The sequence below is a fragment of the Rhinichthys klamathensis genome, unplaced genomic scaffold (assembly GCF_029890125.1).
Source record: "Rhinichthys klamathensis goyatoka isolate OS25496 unplaced genomic scaffold, OSU_Roscu_1.1 h1tg000354l_1, whole genome shotgun sequence".
Taxonomy (NCBI): Eukaryota; Metazoa; Chordata; class Actinopteri; order Cypriniformes; family Leuciscidae; genus Rhinichthys; species Rhinichthys klamathensis.
Genome location: NW_026606864.1, coordinates 749468 through 769099, shown reverse-complemented (window position 1 = coordinate 769099; position 19632 = coordinate 749468). Strand labels below are relative to the sequence as shown.

At 39.5% G+C, this 19632-nt stretch overlaps 2 protein-coding genes, 1 long non-coding RNA gene and 1 pseudogene across 3 annotated transcripts; 1 reads left to right on the top strand and 3 right to left on the bottom strand.

Annotated features, from left to right (window-relative positions):
• Positions 1–3085: 3085 nt before the first annotated feature.
• On the bottom strand, positions 3086–4365 carry LOC130069079 (endonuclease domain-containing 1 protein-like; annotated as a pseudogene).
• A 1970-nt stretch (positions 4366–6335) lies between these two features.
• On the top strand, positions 6336–7788 carry LOC130069078 (casein kinase II subunit alpha-like; the record flags this gene model as incomplete). The annotated part of the gene is made up of 4 exons (XM_056232768.1): positions 6336–6484; positions 6562–6710; positions 7075–7164; positions 7381–7788. Coding segments are annotated over 4 exons (507 nt in total), but the record flags the coding sequence as incomplete, so codon positions are not given.
• Positions 7789–17415: 9627 nt separating this feature from the next.
• On the bottom strand, positions 17416–18291 carry illr1 (immune-related, lectin-like receptor 1). The gene is made up of 4 exons (XM_056232755.1): positions 18222–18291; positions 17952–18103; positions 17692–17804; positions 17416–17578 (listed from the first exon to the last, which is right to left on the bottom strand). The coding sequence occupies exons 1-4, from the start codon at positions 18289–18291 to the stop codon at positions 17416–17418; spliced, it is 498 nt and encodes a 165-aa protein (XP_056088730.1).
• A 260-nt stretch (positions 18292–18551) lies between these two features.
• On the bottom strand, positions 18552–19395 carry LOC130069058 (uncharacterized). Its single transcript, XR_008803734.1, has 3 exons — positions 19205–19395; positions 18775–18864; positions 18552–18651 (listed from the first exon to the last, which is right to left on the bottom strand). It is a non-coding gene; the product is annotated as an uncharacterized LOC130069058 (long non-coding RNA).
• Positions 19396–19632: the final 237 nt, after the last annotated feature.

Here is a 19632-nt window from a genome sequence, read left to right as displayed (position 1 = left end):
AACAAATAGTATACAGCAAATAAAATAGTAATGAATAGTATAATTATATAATATCATAAGTACAATAATACAATAATAAAAATATTGATAATAGCATATAGTTTATTAATAATACTATAATAATAGCAATAGAATAAGAAATATCAATTACAGAATATATACAATAAAAAATAAGTTAAATAGTGACATTTTAATATTTAACTCTTTTTGTTAAATTTCAGTTTTATTGATCAGTAATAGCCATTATAACAGAAGTAGCTTCAGTCAAACATACAGCAGGATACAATGTTAAAATAGCCTAAATATAAAGTTATGAAACTTCACTTTGCCCTCAGCCAAAACGATTTACTCTGGAAAATGTTTATATTCTCATTTGATTTAATTCTCTTTTGTTTGTATTTCTAAGTTACTAGAACAGAGAATCTTGTTTTTCTAGTATCATGTTTACACAGCTGAAAACCCCACGAGAAAAGATCTAATCGGGAGAATACAGAGCCCACACCTTCTAACCCCGGGGGAGCAGAAGGTAATTTAGGTTGTAAATGAAGACCTTTTGACTTTTCAAGAACAAAGGACAATTTGACCTGCCTGGGAAGGAGGGGTTTACTATGCAAAAGACTGTATATAATGTGCTGTCTGTGGAAATCAAGCAGGTCTCCTTTTTCAAACTGGGTAGCTGCGGGTTGTGAAAAGGGTCCTCACAAGAATAAACCTTTACTTTTTATTACAATTTGCCTCTTGAAAGTTTCTTGACCCTTTTGATGCTGGTTTTGTTAACCTCTGAAAATTGCTTTTACACCATAAATAAAGCATACAGAAAAGCAATTGAGCAGAATATGAACGCAACTCGTTTAATTGTACGTAAGCATTTTCCTCTCATAGAAAACCAAGAAAACGCTTAATGATGCTTAAAGGTATTGTAGGTAGGATTTTTATAAAAAAAAACTCTTTTCCAAATTTGTTTAAACTTTCTGTATATATCAATGCATAATTAAAATGTAAGTACTCTGAAAAAGAAAGTATAAAAATCGAATGTCTGTAGACCTCTCACGACTGTTTTAAAGACAGCTCATTATTTCCATTCACTCCACCCCCTCCCTTCTGGGCTCCTTCCAAAGCCACGCCCCCAAAACGCATGAACTCGCGACTCCGACCGCTGAGCTGAACTAAAGACGCATTATTTACCTGAGACGAGCGGAGAGGAAGGAGCGCAGTGCATGTAGTGACATCATGTCAGAATCACATGTAATAAAAAAAATCTAACTTTATCATTATGAAGATAAACAAATAAGATGTATTTTTGTGCTCACTATCAAGCTAGCATATTGATATTGGTAAAGTTTAAAATATATATTTATTGATTCGCTAACGAGCTAGTTATCTATAAGGCAAAGCTAAAAACAGGTTGCATGATACACGTTTTTCCATTGCCATCATTTACACTGATGAAGATGAATTTCGTGTAAGATTCATAACATATGGTGTTCTGCATGTAAGAGTTTCCATGATGAAAGCATTGTTGACTCTGATGAGGACTACACTCCAGAGACAAGTACCGCATCGTCAGCTCGAGGACAGATAAATCGTTGTTTATCCAAAGACTTTTTGTTCATTACCTTTTCTAGTAACGTTACTGTCTTCCTTTTTTTGGCTGGTTTGCCTTCGCGAACTGCATATGTGAATTTTGATTGGTCTTTCTCTGCCATTGTTTTGCTATTCCTAGGTTCCGTGCCTCTTGAATTCCTCAAATCAATAAAAGAAAAGAGACAAAAATAATACAAACATATTCTAAAGACCCTCGCATTGAACTTTATGCCGCTTAGATTTCGTGAGGAGACCCTGCAGGCTATGTAAACAAGAGTTAAAATAAGCAAATTGGAATAGGCCTAGCGCTTACGTTAGCTTGTTTATCTAAAAAAAGCCAATATAGCCTGACCATGTACGCGAGAATGGTTCATTAAAATAAACATGATAATCACATTGGCTTTTTCTGGCTCGCTGTCGACGAAGAAAACAGGAAAAAGACCGCCGTCAGGTGTCCGCCGAGAAGGGTCCAGCCCGCAGACAAACCAGATAAACGTGACAGAAGTTGAAGGAAGTTGAACCTCGGTTCGTCCCACGTCACCGCGCACAAAACGTGATGTATATGAGAATGTTCTCATTAAGTTAGTCACAAAACATTCTCATATGGCCAACAGAGAACCATATGGGAACGTCCTTATTATGTCCTCTTTGTAATGTTGCTATGTGACCATAAAATAACCAATATGGAACGTTCCCCTAAAGTCACATAAAGAACGTCATTGTATGACCAACTTAGACCCATATGAGAACGTTTTGATTACATCCTCTTTGTAACGTTGTTATGTGACCATAAGATTACCATTACGGAACGTCCCCCTAAAGTTATTTAAGGAACGTTGAACTGCAGCACTTTCATTTACAAAAGAGGACGTTTCAGGAACGTCCCTAATGTTCTGTAAAGGTTCGGAATGTTCGTCACCTTTAGAGAACTTTAAGGTCTCGAGTTCAGTCAGCCTCTGTTCTTGCACACTTAAATAGTATAGCAGCAAAAATTATGATCTTCAACACTGATGTTCACACATCTAAACCTGTTAATCCACAGACTGGAGTGTGAGTGTGTCTTTCACACATTATGCTCCACTACAAGCCCTGCAACAAAGTCATATTTATACTGCATTTGGAGTCACTTCTTAGAACTGACCTAAGCCTTCGTTTCCATTTGACTTGTCTTTTGTGATCTTGTCTGTGTGTTTTACAACTAATATTGGCAGTATTTATATAGCATTCTAGTATCTTTGGTTCACTTCTTGAGTTATGCCAAAATCACTGATACGGTTGATGTGACATGTTCAACACATAAACAACACACATACGTTTTATTTTGCATGATTTGAAAGCATTTATTTGTCTGGCTTTAGTCAAAGAAAGTAGTGTCAGAATGAATTAATAACATAAATCTGTAATACTTGTTTTTTCATGACAACTTTATATTTAAAAAAGCTCAATAGCCACATAACCAGGACCAAAATGCTGCTGGTATATTTTTAATGGTGGACCATCATTATTGTTTCTTGACGTCTGGCTCATCATCACAAGCATCTGCTACTAGAGTTGGACTTGCATCTGCTTTTAGAGTTGGACTTGCATCTGCTTTTAGAGTTGGACTTGCATCTGCTTTTAGAGTTGGACTTGGATCTGCTTCTAGAGTTGGACTTGCATCTGCTTTTAGAGTTGGACTTGCATCTGCTTTTAGAGTTGGACTTGGATCTGCTTCTAGAGTTGGACTTGGATCTGCTTCTAGAGTTGGACTTGCATCTGCTTCTAGAGTTGGACTTACATCTGCTTCTAGAGGTAGACAAGCATCTGCTTCTAGAGTTAGACTTGCATCTGCTTCTAGAGGTGGACTTACATCTGCTTCTAAAAGATCCAAACAGTCGCCGTTAAATAGTGAGCTTTCTTTATTATATTTGCTCTTCAGAAAGTCCTGTAATTCCTTCAGGGTCTTTACACTGATTGTTTTGCCTTTATTTTTGCTCTCATCTATGTTTTCAGCCCAGTGAGCTTGAGACAACCATTTTTTGCTGTTACTGTTATAGCAGCAGAACACTGTCCACATGTGTGAGGGTTTACTCTGTTATTCAATAAATCTGGTGGTGTTTTAGTGTTCGGCACAGCTCCTGTCAACACATAAGCCAAGATTTTTTTATTTTGATCAATGCATTGAGAATTCATGATACCTCTAACTTTTTGCTCCATGTGGCTCCAGCTGCCACCGTTAAAGCTTATGGACTGCGGCACAGCATTGGTCAGTGTGAACGTAGATTTGACAGTGTCTTCATCAGCTGCATGGCAGCATGGAAATAAGTGTCCACGATTCACATTCATTTTGTTGTTCAGATAGTCTCCGTCCTTAGCCTGATCTGAATCTTTAAGCTACAGAACAGATAGTTGACAGAGAAAAAAAGAGACAATAATGAGTTTTTCTAAAACATAACTGGAATAAGAAAAATAGGAATTTGCAACCTCACCTGTTGCTCGATCCTCCATGGAACACGATTCACTTTGTGATACCCAGTATATTTGTAAGCTGAGAATATCGCAATCTTATTTGTTGTGTCGTAGAGAGTTGCATATCTGTAAATCTTCTCAATTTTTTGACAGATTATTCTGTACCGATTCTGATTCATTGAGACTGAATTCTCCAGAATGCCAGAGATATTTGGAGGCTGTTCTTTTAAAAAAAACTGACTGCATGTTTCGAATGAATCTACAACATCAGTCATGATGAACGGAAAGCCAAACACCAGCAGCATCGAGACGACAAACAGACGCATCTTCAGCTGTGAAGGTAATTCAGGACGTGAAGAACACGAAGGTTATTCAGGATGTGTAACTTCTATAAAGAAACCCTCTGTTTTATAGACAAGCTGTCCAGTAACGGGGGAAGGGTGCAGCCTCCCTCGTCATAGCATCAGCACCCCCTGGTGAGGGGCTGTGGACTAACATTATATTGTCCTTAAAGGGTAACTAAACCCTAAAACAACTTTTTTTAGTTAATGATCTGTAAGACTGGGGCTTTATTATTGCTGTTCATTGTTTCAAGTAATTTTTTTGACATTTGGGTATAAAGTGTTTTAATTAATGGTGTAAAAACGTCTGAGTGCTGAGTTCTTCAGGTTGAACGGTAGCTACTTTAGTTGAATTTTCCTATTGGAAGTTGTGGTGCCCTGTGATGTAAGAGGGTACCAGCTAACCACGCCCTTGCCTACAGAGAGACGTGTCTCAGGTGCACGCCCCCATCCGCTGGGCTCTGCCCACTTTTCCATCATTTTTCAAATATTGCCAGTGGGTGGAACCTGGGGCTACCTGGGGTCTCTCTCTCTCGGTTTTGGAGAGAGATACCTGGGGTCATACATATTGTATTAAAGTGATCAAATATTCCAAACAAATAAATTCTGAATCCCAGAATTTTCCTCGTGGGCCTGTGATGTACAGTGCTGGTCAGAATTATTTGCACCCTTTGTAAATATGCTGTAAAAAATAAATCTGTATTGTTAATCCTTTTGATATTTTATTATTTTTTTTTGCAAAAATCTAAACTTTCATTGAAATAAAAGAATGTTTTTCTCCAAAACATGCTGGGAACAACTATTTGCCCTCTTTTATTAAATACTTTTTGTAACCTCCTTTTTCCAAGATAACAGCTCTGAGTTTTCTCCCCTAATGCCTGATGAGTTTGGAGAACACCTGACGAGAGATCAGAGAGCATTCCTCCACACAGAATCTCTCCAGATCCCGCAGATTCCCAGATCCATGTTCTCTGCAGTTCAGCCACTCATCTTCTATAGGGTTCAGGTCAGGGACAGGGATGGCCATTGCAGAGGCTTGGTTTTGTGCTCAGTGACACATTTTGATTTTGATGTTTGTTTTTGGATCACTGTCCTGTTGGAAGATCCATTATAGTCCATTAGAGTCCATTGCAAGATTTCTAGCAGAGGCCGTCAGGTTTTGATTTTTTATCTGTTGGGATTTGATTGAATCCATGATGCCATGTCTGAACAAGATGTCCAAGACCTCTGCCAGAACATTAGGCCCACAGCATTAAAGATACAGCAGAGTATTTCATTTTACGGGGCACTTTTTATCCCTCTATGAACCAAACCCATTTTAAGGTTTGCTGCCAAAAACTTCTTTTTTGTTTTGTTTCAGCTGTCCATAGAACGTTTGAAAAGTAACGGACACTACTGAAACTTCAAACGGTACGGGTTCTATGGTCAGATGAAATATAAAATTAGCTTTTTAGGCAGCAAACATTTAAGATGGGTGTTTTTAAAAGTTCATTTTAGCACTTCCTGAAGTCAATTGGTTTTTAAATTGATTTGTGGTTAAATGCCTAAAATAAGGTTCACGTTCAAGATATTTTCACATTTTATTCTATGACATAAAATACATCACTAATACCCCCTTGTGATTTAAAAAACAAAACATCAACAAGTGGCTAAATTGGATTACAGAGGTTTACGGGACATAAAACATCATCACCGAACAGGAAAACTCATCTACTCAGTTGTCTGCTTTGTGTTTACAATCACGTCTTGCAAACTATTCTGAATTTAGGCTTCACAATTTACAAAAGTTGTCTCAATCTGTGAAGGTTATCATGATGAATAAAACAGGCAAGAAGCATAAACTTGTGTTGGTCACAGAACTTATTTTCTGCAATAATCCAACAGCCAATGGAAAACTGTGTTTGTGTGGAGGGAACCAGTGTAATGACTTCAGGCTGTCGGTTGGTTTGATCTGTTGATCTGTGTCTGCTGCCCTCTGCTGTTTTTAACCAGTACTGTGTCTTTGTCCAGCTTGTACGGATTGCCAAAGTCCTGGGCACAGAGGACCTCTACGACTACATCGACAAATACAACATCGAGCTCGACCCACGGTTCAATGACATTTTGGGAAGGTACGTTGAGATGTGTGATTGTGTTTATACATGTAATACTTTGACCTCACTTTAAGGATTTTACTATCTCTCTCCAGACATTCCCGGAAAAGGTGGGAACGGTTTGTCCACAGTGAGAACCAGCACCTGGTCAGTACCGAAGCGTTGGACTTCCTGGACAAACTGTTGCGCTACGACCACCAAGCTCGCCTCACCGCCCGCGAGGCCATGGAGCACCCTTATTTCTGTGAGTGTCTTCATCTACTGAAACTATGAAGATCAACTGCTGTGCTCCTCATGCCAGAGTCTAGGATCTCTTAGTCAATAGCCAAGGAAGCAGAACCAATATCCCAATCTGATTCAAAAACACCTTGATTGCAAAGTTGACATTTACATGTGATCAAATGATTGAGAAGTGTGAGCAATGTCTCTGTAGGAACTAAAGCGGTTGTCATGTGGACACAGGATTTGCTCGCTCATTTGAAATAAAAGGTTTATGTACTCAATTGATTGCATCATGCATTTCATCACTGTGCCCATATGTGAAGCGCTTTGAGTACCCAGATAAGCGCTGTATGAATGTAACAAATTATTATTTTTTCTCGTGTCAGATCCCATTGTGAAAGAACAGGCGAGGATTGGCTCCACTTCAGGCCTGTCCGCTGGATCCACTCCTGTCAGCACGTCCAGTATGATCACAGGTCAGTCATGTGACTCCCTCCGGGATCATGCTTATTGAACTGAGAATTACATACTAGAATTAAGATTAAAAGAGTATTTTTCTGTGTTCATGAGGAACATGACGTTACTAAAAGGCATTGATCTGCAGGTCTTCAAGGAGTCAGAGTGTCAGCTGATCCTTGACACACTGCGAGTGTGTTTGCTTCTAAATGCTGACTGTGTTTGTGTGCCTGTAGGAGGCGTCACATCCATGTCCTCGTCCCAGCCGATGGCCAACATCGCCGGCTCTCCGGTCATCTCGTCTCCCAGTGCTCTCGCCACACAGGTTCCTGCGGCCGCCGGTGCGATGCCCTGAACACACACACACACACTCGCTCTCTCTGCCCTGGGCCACAGTTTTATGGTGAGTGTAAACAAACTAAAGAGAGACTAAACTAGGTTTCTTTTTTTTCTTTTCTTTTTTTTTCTTGTTTTTTTTCTTTTTCCATACAATAATTATATATTGAAGCTGGGACACACAGTTGTTATGTTGCATCGGTGTCCGGCAGTCTTTCCTGATGATGATGATGATGGTGTCTATATAGAAGCCACTACAGTGTAGAAATTCAGAAAATGGATAATAACATTTATTTTATATGTCCCTATTTTGGCTTCTGTTTCTTATTCGAACAATATGGATATTTGCTGATGAGATTGTTGTTAATCTACGAGTTTTGGGGCATCTTTACACGCTTGGCGCGTTAAACCAAGATGGCGGCTGTCACAGCGAGCTGGTAATATCAAATATCTGGTATTACAGATGTCTGCAGGTCTGTTTTTTTTACCAGATTTACTGCAGTTATAATGCTATCGTTGTTTAATTTGCTCAAGTACCGTAAAGTGCGGGTCAACCGCTTTGTTTGGACAACTCACAAACGCCAATACGGGCACTCTTTAACAACTAAAGATCAACAACTCAAACCCGGCGTGGAGCCTTTACTACACCAGCTGAACTGGGTCCTTTGCTGTGTTGTTGCTGTGTTTGCCTGTTTTCTATTGCCTTTAATGTTGTTCAAGTCCCTAGCCATCTTACTTGTCTCGAGAGAGTGACCAAAGTCCTTTTAGGCAAGTCATGCCACTCTTGGCAAGGCAAGGCCTCCGGGCAGCTATTTCGGACTAACAAGACCAGGCTCCTATCTAAATGAATGGGCAGAGAGTCAGAACTGCACTTTCACTGGTCACCGGGACATAAAAACTGCTTGTATAGAAACAGCAGTAATATATGATAAAAATTGCTGAAAAAGTTTGATGACTTTGCCCCAAAATAAGGTTTAAAACGCCTTTTTCCCCACAGGTTATACTTTTACTACGCATGCGCAAGGGTTCTCTCCCTCTCTCTCGTGCGCGCGCTACACAGTTTGAAGCACAGTATGTGCGAGCTCTTGCTCGCTCGCTCTAGATTGCGGGAGATTTGAACTAATTTGTGGGCATCAGGGAGCCGCTATCAATCTGCGGGAGACTTCTGATGTCTGATATTACACAACTCACACATACACTGCATATCAAATCTGCCGCCTTTTCAAACAGTAACGAATTTTGCGCTGTCGCAAACCTCAACTGTGCGCATGCGTCAGTGGAACCAGACGATAGGCTTAAATGTTTCCCGGCTTGACTGTTAAAAGCAGACGATTGGCTTTCCAGCGGGAGGGGCGGGCATGTGCATACAACCGCCATCTTTGGCGTTACGGGTTTTCCCTATATAGTTGTATTAAGGATTGAGGAAGTGGCATGTCTCTATATAAATAGTCTCTGGAGTGACTGAGCCTGAGTGGGGATGTCCGGCCTCGAGAGACCTTTTCGCCCTCCCGTAGAGGCGGGTTGTGGTGTGCGCCCAATGTCCAGCACGGAGGAGCCATATGTGGAGAGCAGGCCTGGTTTTCGTCTGGCCGGCTTCGTGTTCCAAGTTTGCAGTGCTCTACCTTATGTATGCAACCGGAGGATCATGCAAGTTGTGCCTCTCGTTTTGACATCATTCCTCAGTTCGAACGGACAATCATTTCGACCCGCGCTATCATCTTCCACCGGTGGGTAAATGACTTTAAGTTTAAACCCATGGGCACGAGAGATGCTGCTACTGTAGATAAGCGCCAAAAGTCCTCATTAAGACTCTATCTGTTCTTTTATTTATCGGAAATATTGAACTAAACCCTGGTCCGGGCAAAAATGCCTTTATGTCCGCTTTTTATATTTTATACTTTTATACTATATTTTTATGGGATTTTATACTCATGTTTTAAATAACAATTTGGGCATGGGTTTACATGCAGGTGTCCCACACATGGATTTATCTCAATCGCAGTGTTTTCAACAACCTGTAGGCACAATGATTACACCTCAGTTGCCATTTAATTCTCCTTCTGTTATCCCAGGCTTTAATTCTAAACCTGTCAGAGCACAAAATAGACCATTGTGTCTAAGGAAAAATCCAGTTACTTTATGCCAACTTGGTAGAATCAGAGGTTTCAAAGTTTGCCATCTAAATATGAGAAGGATGAATTTAAAATCATGCTCACTCAAACAAAGGCTCATGTTAAGGCAATATCGGAATCATGGCTGACTCCTGTTATACCAGACTCATTTCTTGCGATTGAAAACTATTCATTATATCGCAAAGACAGGATTGATAGAACTGGTGGTGGTGTTGCTCTTTATGTACATAAAAAATATGCACATTCTTTAGTAAAACTATCAACAGTATCAGAGTCACTTCAATTGGTTATTCATTTTACAAATCATTTTCCAGTTACTATTATTGTCACTTACAAGCCTCCAAATGTCAGTCCAACTGCATATTTATTGCCGTTTTCGGACTTAATAAAATCTGTTAAAACTAACGAGCTTGTTATTCTTGGTGACATAAATTTAAATTGGATTGATAATTCCTCTAAACTTCTGAAAACAACTGCTATAAAATATGGTCTTCATCAATTAATTAAAGATCACACTAGATTTGGTAAAACACGAAATTCTATTTTGGACCTTATTTTCACTAATCAACCTTCCAAGTATGGCATATCAGGAGTGATAAACACAGCAGTTTCAGATCACTCACTCATATATGTCATTAGGAAATGTTTTACACAGCCAAAATAATTACATCAAAAAAGTACCAAATTCAAAATTGTCTCAGTTTAATGCCGAATTTGCTGATACTGACTGGAGTAACGAGATGTTTTTACAAAATCCTGATCATGTTCTGTCAAATTTCCATAGGAGAGTGGAGACAATACATCAAAAATATACAACTACCTGTAAAATACATATTAGACAAAATACAGTACCTTGGTTAACTCCTGCTATTTTACAGCTCCTAAAAAAGAAGGCCACTTCCCTGAAAGCCTTCAGATTATTAAAAACACCTGAAGCTAAGCTTATTTTCACACAGTTTAGAAATAAGTGTAAGTTTGAATTATACAAAGCAAAACAGTCTTATTATGAAAATCAAATTAGTCGAACAGTTTCCAACCCAAGAACTTTATGGCGAACATTGAAATCTATAACTGGTGAAAATAAAATTAAAAATAATAATAGTTTACAATTATCCATAAATGGTACTCTTCTTACTGATCATGATAAAATTGCTAATTTTTTAAATGAGTATTTTATTTGCATCTGTACAAGAATTATCCTCTAAATTTACTATTCCTCTGTTTCTTACATCAGTACCAGCATTATATCAGCAATTCTCTTTTTTTGAAATCTGAAATATTTTGTGTTCTCTGAATGCGTCTCATGCTTGTGATATATATATATAATTTAAACATAACTTTTGTTATGTAACTCATGCCAGTACTCTTATACCACTCCTTCATCATTTAGTTAACCTGTGTATTAGACAATCAGTATTTCCTGCCATGTGGAAAACGGCCCATATCACCCCGATGTTTAAATCTGATGATCCAACTAATATTTCCAATTATCTTCCAATTGCAATTCTTCCAACAATTTCCAAATTGCTTGAAAAAATATTATATAATCAACTAATTAACCACCTTGAAAATAATAACCTGCTCAATGATTGCCAGCATGGCTTTCGACCCTTGCGGTCAACTATATTACTTTGCTGCTTCTCACGGAGCAAATACGTGCGTCTCTAAACGAGGGTCAGATTACTGGAGCTATATACATAGATTTTCAGAAAGCTTTCGATACAGTCAATCATCAAATTCTGTTAAACAAACTTCTTTCTTTTCATTTGTCATCTTCGGCAATAGATATGTTTACATCATATTTAAGTGACAGATCTCAGACTGTAAGAATCGGCACAGTAACATCACAGCCACGAGTGTGTTCTATGGGAGTTCCACAGGGCAGTATTTTAGGTCCTTTACTTTTCCTTATGTATATTAATGATCTTCCCTGTGTTTTGAATTTTTCTAGTTCTTTGCTGTATGCTGATGACACAGTTATTTTTCTTTCTGGTTCTAATATTGACACAATCAATCACAAACTTAACACGGATCTGCAGCATTTACAGAACTGGTTGCAAGATAATCATTTAACACTTAATGTCAAGAAAACACAATGCATGTATTTTTATTCATCTAGAAGACAACTATCCATATCTAATCCTATCACTTTTTCTAATCAAACGCGTTCAATTGTATCAGCATATAAGTATTTGGGAGTCTACCTTGACTCACATCTTACTTATCAAGAACATGTTCAAACCCTAACGAGAAAGTTAAATCAAAAGTTATGTTTATAGCAAAATTAGATCACATTTGTTGTTTTCTGTTTCAAAAACCTATCTTCATGCCATCATTCTGTCCACTTTGTCGTATTGTTTACCTGTTTGGTCACTAACAACAAATGAGATTATTGAACCAGTAATAAGACTTTATAATAGAGCTCATAAGATCCATGTCAGGCTCCCAGGCTGGACTCACCACTGTACTGCACTATCATTGTGTAATGACTTGACATTTCAGAACTATAAAATAAGCCATGAGATAAACCTGTTTCATCAAATCTCAAATGGACACACTGTAACTGCTCTAACCGAATTGGTTCCGAAACTTCGAGATCATTTATAAATGGACTTTTGCCTTTACCGGCTTGTAGAAACTGTTATGGACAGAGATCTTTTTTTTTATGTGCTCACAAAAACCTGGAATGAGATCCCACAGCACATCAAGATGAGTTGTTTAAAATAACATTTGCTCGCAATTTAGTGGACAGGTATATCTGGGACCATTGAGACGGCTTTATAGCCCCTCCTGTTGCCCAATATCTTGGTTTGTGTGTCTGTTGTCTCTAGCTGTCTAGTGTTTGAGCTTTGTTGTGTATGTGGTTTAATGTTCTGCAGAGCAGGAACCTGCTGAAAATCAGTTTATACTGAGCCAGGCCTGATTGTCCTTAATATTTTCCTGTTTCAAAAATATAAATAAATAAATAAATAAAACGTATAATTAAACAACATATAATTCATAGACAAATATCAAAGAGCAAGAACCATTTTCACATTCATGCATTGGGTAGATGCTTTTATTCTAAGTGACTTGCATTGCTTTCTAAGTTTACATTAAATTCCTTTTTGGATAGTAATGACTCAACTTTCTTAAGGAACTACTAATTATTTGGATCAGGATTCTAAAGTGAAGATCCTGGTAACCCAATAGTAATGACTCGAGTGTTACTAAATCCATCTGAAGGAATTACCATCCAAAACCTTTCAAAAACCTCAAAAGTTTACAATGAATTCAGTCTTTAATAGGAGAGTCATTGCTAGTGCATTACCATGATCTTCACTTCAGAAATAATTATACATTATACATTAGTCATATTAAATATGAACTGCAAATGAAAGCCTTATCGGTGATTAATTAAATTGTGTATGCTATTGTCGAGTTAAAGTGTGTGAACTATTGTGATACAGCGGAGATATTTAATGTGTGTCTGTAATGGGTTTGTAGGGACGAGGCAGAGTGAGAATCTAAGTGTGCACATAACTTTAATAGCAAAAGACAAAAACACAGATAATCAAGACAGGGAAACAGGCAAATGGTTCACATGAACTCAAAGGGCAAAACCAGGACATCCAGGCACCCCACGACCGAACCAGGACATCCAGACACCCCACGACCGAACCAGGACATCCAGGCACCCCACAACCGAACACCATAAGAGCAAACAACAACTAACAAAACATGACCGAAGCACATGAGTTTGAATACACAAGGAAATCAAGCATGGTTAACTACAGGTGTGTCTGATGACGGTAACCATAGGAACTAACGAGGTAATTAAAGAAACAGAAACCAAACACAGGAAGGAAAAACAGAGACAATGAGACTGAGAACACATTTCAACACAAAGTCCTTATAAAACACAGAACTGGGATCGTGACAGCGTCCCACCTGTCGTTACATTGTTTTCAGAAATTCCTGGTTCTTGCAGAAGCTCAAACGTGCTGCGTAACACAAGAATGAACCTCATTGGTTCTTGCTGAAGCTCAAACGTGCTGCGTAACACAAGAATGAACCTCATTGGTTCTTGCTGAAGCTCAAACGTGCTGCGTAACACGAGAATGAACCTCATTGGTTCTTGCTGAAGCTCAAACGTGCTGCGTAACACGAGAATGAACCTCATTGGTTCTTACAGAAACTCAAACGTGCTGCGTAACACGAGAATAAACCTCATTGGTTCTTGCAGAAACTCAAACGTGCTGCGTAACACGAGAATGAACCTCATTGGTTCTTGCTGAAGCTCAAACGTGCTGCGTAACACGAGAATGAACCTCATTGGTTCTTGTTGAAGCTCAAACGTGCTGCGTAACACGAGAATGAACCTCATTGGTTCTTGCTGAAGCTCAAACGTGCTGCGTAACTCGAGAATGAACCTCATTGGTTCTTACAGAAGCTCAAACGTGCTGCGTAACACGAGAATGAACCTCATTGGTTCTTGCAGAAGCTCAAACGTGCTGCGTAACACGAGAATGAACCTCATTGGTTCTTGCAGAAGCTCAAACGTGCTGCGTAACACGAGAATGAACCTCATTGGTTCTTGCAGAAGCTCAAACGTGCTGTGTAACACGAGAATGAACCTCATTGGTTCTTGCTGAAGCTCAAACGTGCTGCGTAACACGAGAATGAACTTCATTGGTTCTTGCTGAAGCTCAAACGTGCTGCGTAACACGAGAATGAACCTCATTGGTTCTTACAGAAGCTCAAACGTGCTGCGTAACACGAGAATGAACCTCATTGGTTCTTGCAAAAGCTCAAACGTGCTGTGTAACACGAGAATGAACCTCATTGGTTCTTGCTGAAGCTCAAACGTGCTGCGTAACACGAGAATGAACTTCATTGGTTCTTGCTGAAGCTCAAACGTGCTGCGTAACACGAGAATGAACCTCATTGGTTCTTGCTGAAGCTCAAACGTGCTGTGTAACACGAGAATGAACCTCATTGGTTCTTGCAAAAGCTCAAACGTGCTGCGTAACACGAGAATGAACCTCATTGGTTCTTGGAGAAGCTCAAACGTGCTGCGTAACACGAGAATGAACCTCACTGGTTCTTGCTGAAGCTCAAACGTGCTGCGTAACACGAGAATGAACCTCATTGTTTCTTGCAGAAGCTCAAACGTGCTGCGTAACACGAGAATGAACCTCATTGGTTCTTGCTGAAGCTCAAACGTGCTGCGTAACACGAGAATGAACCTCACTGGTTCTTGCTGAAGCTCAAACGTGCTGCGTAACACGAGAATGAACCTCATTGGTTCTTGCAGAAGCTCAAACGTGCTGCGTAACACGAGAATGAACCTCATTGGTTCTTGCTGAAGCTCAAACGTGCTACGTAACACTAGAATGAACCTCATTGGTTCTTGCTGAAGCTCAAACGTGCTGCGTAACACGAGAATGAACCTCATTGGTTCTTGCTGAAGCTCAAACGTGCTACGTAACACTAGAATGAACCTCATTGGTTCTTGCTGAAGCTCAAACGTGCTGCGTAACACGAGAATGAACCTCATTGGTTCTTGGAGAAGCTCAAACGTGCTGCGTAACACGAGAATGAACCTCATTGGTTCTTGGAGAAGCTCAAACGTGCTGTGTAACACGAGAATGAACCTCATTGGTTCTTGCTGAAGCTCAAACGTGCTGCGTAACTCGAGAATGAACCTCATTGGTTCTTGCTGAAGCTCAAACGTGCTGTGTAACACTGAGAATGAACCTCATTGGTTCTTGCAGAAGCTCAAACGTGCTGCGTAACATGAGAATGAACCTCATTGGTTCTTGCTGAAGCTCAAACGTGCTGCGTAACACGAGAATGAACCTCATTGGTTCTTGCAGAAGCTCAAACGTGCTGCGTAACACGAGAATGAACCTCATTGGTTCTTGCTGAAGCTCAAACGTGCTGTGTAACACTGAGAATGAACCTCATTGGTTCTTGCAGAAGCTCAAACGTGCTGCGTAACACGAGAATGAACCTCATTGGTTCTTGCAGAAGCTCAAACGTGCTGCGTAACACGAGAATGAACCTCATTGGTTCTTGCTGAAGCTCAAACGTGCTGCGTAACACGAGAATGAACCTCATTGGTTCTTGCAGAAGCTCAAACGTGCTGCGTAACACGAGAATGAACCTCATTGGTTCTTGGAGAAGCTCAAACGTGCTGCGTAACACGAGAATGAACCTCATTGGTTCTTGGAGAAGCTCAAACGTGCTGCGTAACACGAGAATGAACCTCATTGGTTCTTGCTGAAGCTCAAACGTGCTGCGTAACACGAGAATGAACCTCATTGGTTCTTGCAGAAGCTCAAACGTGCTGCGTAACACGAGAATGAACCTCATTGGTTCTTGCTGAAGCTCAAATGTGCTGCGTAACACGAGAATGAACCTCATTGGTTCTTGCTGAAGCTCAAACGTGCTGCGTAACATGAGAATGAACCTCATTGGTTCTTGCTGAAGCTCAAATGTGCTGCGTAACACGAGAATGAACCTCATTGGTTCTTGCTAAAGCTCAAACGTGCTGCGTAACATGAGAATGAACCTCATTGGTTCTTGCTGAAGCTCAAATGTGCTGCGTAACACGAGAATGAACCTCATTGGTTCTTGCTGAAGCTCAAACGTGCTGCGTAACATGAGAATGAACCTCATTGGTTCTTGCTGAAGCTCAAATGTGCTGCGTAACACGAGAATGAACCTCATTGGTTCTTGCAGAAGCTCAAACGTGCTGCGTAACACGAGAATGAACCTCATTGGTTCTTGCTGAAGCTCAAATGTGCTGCGTAACACGAGAATGAACCTCATTGGTTCTTGCTGAAGCTCAAACGTGCTGCGTAACATGAGAATGAACCTCATTGGTTCTTGCTGAAGCTCAAACGTGCTGCGTAACACGGGAATGAACCTCATTGGTTCTTGCAGAAGCTCAAACGTGCTGCGTAACACGAGAATGAACCTCATTGGTTCTTACAGAAGCTCAAACGTGCTGCGTAACACGAGAATGAACCTCATTGGTTCTTGCTGAAGCTCAAACGTGCTGCGTAACACGAGAATGAACCTCATTGGTTCTTGCTGAAGCTCAAACGTGCTGCGTAACATGAGAATGAACCTCATTGGTTCTTGCTGAAGCTCAAACGTGCTGCGTAACACGAGAATGAACCTCATTGGTTCTTGCAGAAGCTCAAACGTGCTGCGTAACACGAGAATGAACCTCATTGGTTCTTGCAGAAGCTCAAACGTGCTGCGTAACATGAGAATGAACCTCATTGGTTCTTGCAGAAGCTGAAACGTGCTGCGTAACACTGAGAATGAACCTCATTGGTTCTTGCTGAAGCTCAAACGTGCTGCGTAACACGAGAATGAACCTCATTGGTTCTTGCTGAAGCTCAAACGTGCTGCGTAACACGAGAATGAACCTCATTGGTTCTTGCTGAAGCTCAAACGTGAATGAATCTCATTGACAGAATTAAATTTTTGGATGAACTAACCCTTTAAACTTCAAATATTTTTGTTCTTCTTTTGCAGTTATTTTAGATACATAAACAAAAGAGATCTTGTCCACATATACTCTTATTTGTAGGCTACTTAAGCACTTGGTTATTCCAAGAAAAACGTTTTATTCCAAGAAGAACTGCAAGGTTTCCACCTGCCGACCACAGCAGTTTCATGAACAATATTCTTGGACAGAAATCAGGCACAATCACACAAAAAAACTGAAATTTGCTGACAATCATTTTCCCTGTATTTACATGCGAGACCTCTTCAATAACATGCAGTACCACTGATGGAGGAAAATTAATATTCCTTTTTACAGATAAACTTTTTCTGTGTTTTACAAGAAGCATCAAACCAAGAGTCTAAGCTGCTTGTCACATCTCCCAGAGCAACACAATTCTCTCCAGACGGATCATGTTCTCTCCGGTTATTAGGTTGTTGGGGATTCCCGCTGAACCAGAACCTTTAAGAGACAAACAAGCAATAATGCAGTTGCAGTAATATTTTTAGAAAACATCTGTATATTTGTACATTGATTAACATTCCTAGACATGATTACACATGCAGAGTTCTTACTGTAGTCTGGTGTCATTGAGAGTTTGTTTATTCACCCAAACCCAGTGTCCTTCAGTGTCCAGATCATTGAGACCAATCCAGTGCGTCTCTCTAATTTTAGACACCAGAAAATCCTAATGGGGAAATGTACATAAGTGATAGTGTAAAATAAGTGTTTTTGGTATATGTGAAGGTAAATGTATAGGTTAATAGAAACCCTTTAAAAGCTTTGTTTTATTTGTGTGATCAAAACATATTCATTTCTAATTGATCTGACTTGCCTGTTCTGATTGGCTGGTTATGGTCACCAGATCGGCTCCTTTTGAAACACAGACATCTCGACTGCTCGACCAGCTCAGTTCATCAGAGCTGAATAAATACAGCTTTCCACGACAAGCTAACCGGCCATTCACAGAGATATTACAAGACTGAGCTGTGAGGAATGAATTAAAAAGTCAATTACACCTGCATTATTTAGATAATAAAGTTAATCAAACTCTTTCCATGTGCAGAAATATTCACACTTGGTGTCGCATGTAAACTGAATTCACCTTCGTAAACGGACAGCCGTTCTCTAAGTGTGTTGTATCTGGCTGTGAGATCATTAAACTCTTTCTTCATGGCTGGTGAAAAGACAATTAAATAGTAAAGGAGAAAAAGCAGATCAAGTTTCTAACATGGTGAGTTCAATAAACACTCAACACTGTGCTCTACCAGTTTATCAGAGCTGAATAAATACAGCTTTCCACGACAAGCTAACCGGCCATTCACAGAGAAATCACAAGACTGAGCTGTGAAAGATGAATTAAAAAGTCAATTTCACCTGCATTATTTAGATCATAAAGTTAATCAAACTCTTTCCATGTGCAGAAATATTCATACTTGGTGTCGCATGTAAACTGAACTCACCTTCGTAAACGGACAGCCGTTCTCGAAGTGTGTTGTATCTGGCTGTGAGATCATTAAACTCTTTCTTCATGGCTGGTGAAAAGACAACAGGAGAACAAGCAGATAACGTTTCTCACATGGTCAGTTCAATGAACACTCAACACTGTTAATGAAACATGTCTGTGCTTTACCGTTTATGAAATACAGTTTTCTCACCTGTGATTATGATCTCTTGAGCCTCCAGTGTCTCTGAAATCATGATGTTCTGCTCATTCAGTGATTCGAAATCAGCAAGCTTATGATTATCTGATAAAGACAAAAGCAGCAGTGGAAATGTGTTTTTGAGGAAAGTCCACATAATGCACACTTAAGACTGAAATGATCCACAAAACAAAGTTTGAATGGAGTTTGTAAATGAAGTCTTCAGGCTTAATTAATAACAGTTTACACCGTCAATATGGAGATTTGTTTGACAATACTTGCCTGATAAAAAATCTTTGCTGAGAAGTATGATTTCACACATAAAAAGCTACTAAAATTGCGTGTTCTAATGATGCTACATGTGTTAGGTCAAGTATAATTACGTACAGTAACTCAGCCAATACAACCCTGAACAGAGCAGAGATCTAGTATCAGTTATACTTACAAATCACCCCGAGAGCGCAGAGACCTCCGAGAGCAAAAACAAGAGAGAAACCCAGAACAATCAGAGGAACTTTAGTCCACTTAGGAGAAGTGACCTCTCTCTCTCTCTCTTCAGTGGAGTTACCTGGGGTTAGAAATTTGATGAGATTTTTTTATATGTATTTCTGATTCCTTGATTCAGTCCAGCACTGCTGTCTGGAGCTATTCCTGAAATTACAGATGACTCCTGAGAAGAGTTTAAAGTTTCAGTTTAAATCTTAGTTGATTCTGAATGTTTGCAAGTGTGATTTTATTGTGACCATTGTTACTGAAAAGATAAGAGAAAATGGAATAGAAACATGTGGATATAAACGTAAGAGAAAATGTGAATATTATCTTTAATGCAGTGCATGCGTATATAGCTTCTGAATTTAAAATGATTGCAAATTT

Bases quoted from the DNA above. Each gene is read 5' to 3' on its own strand.
- illr1 (XM_056232755.1), bottom strand. From the start codon at position 18,291: ATGAAGAAAGAGTTTAATGATCTCACAGCCAGATACAACACACTTAGA. The intron at 18,104-18,221 runs GTGAATTCAGTT...CATTCCTCACAG, and splicing joins ACGGCTGTCCGTTTACGAAG to CTCAGTCTTGTAATATCTCT. The intron at 17,805-17,951 runs GCAAGTCAGATC...TTTCCCCATTAG, and splicing joins TAACCAGCCAATCAGAACAG to GATTTTCTGGTGTCTAAAAT.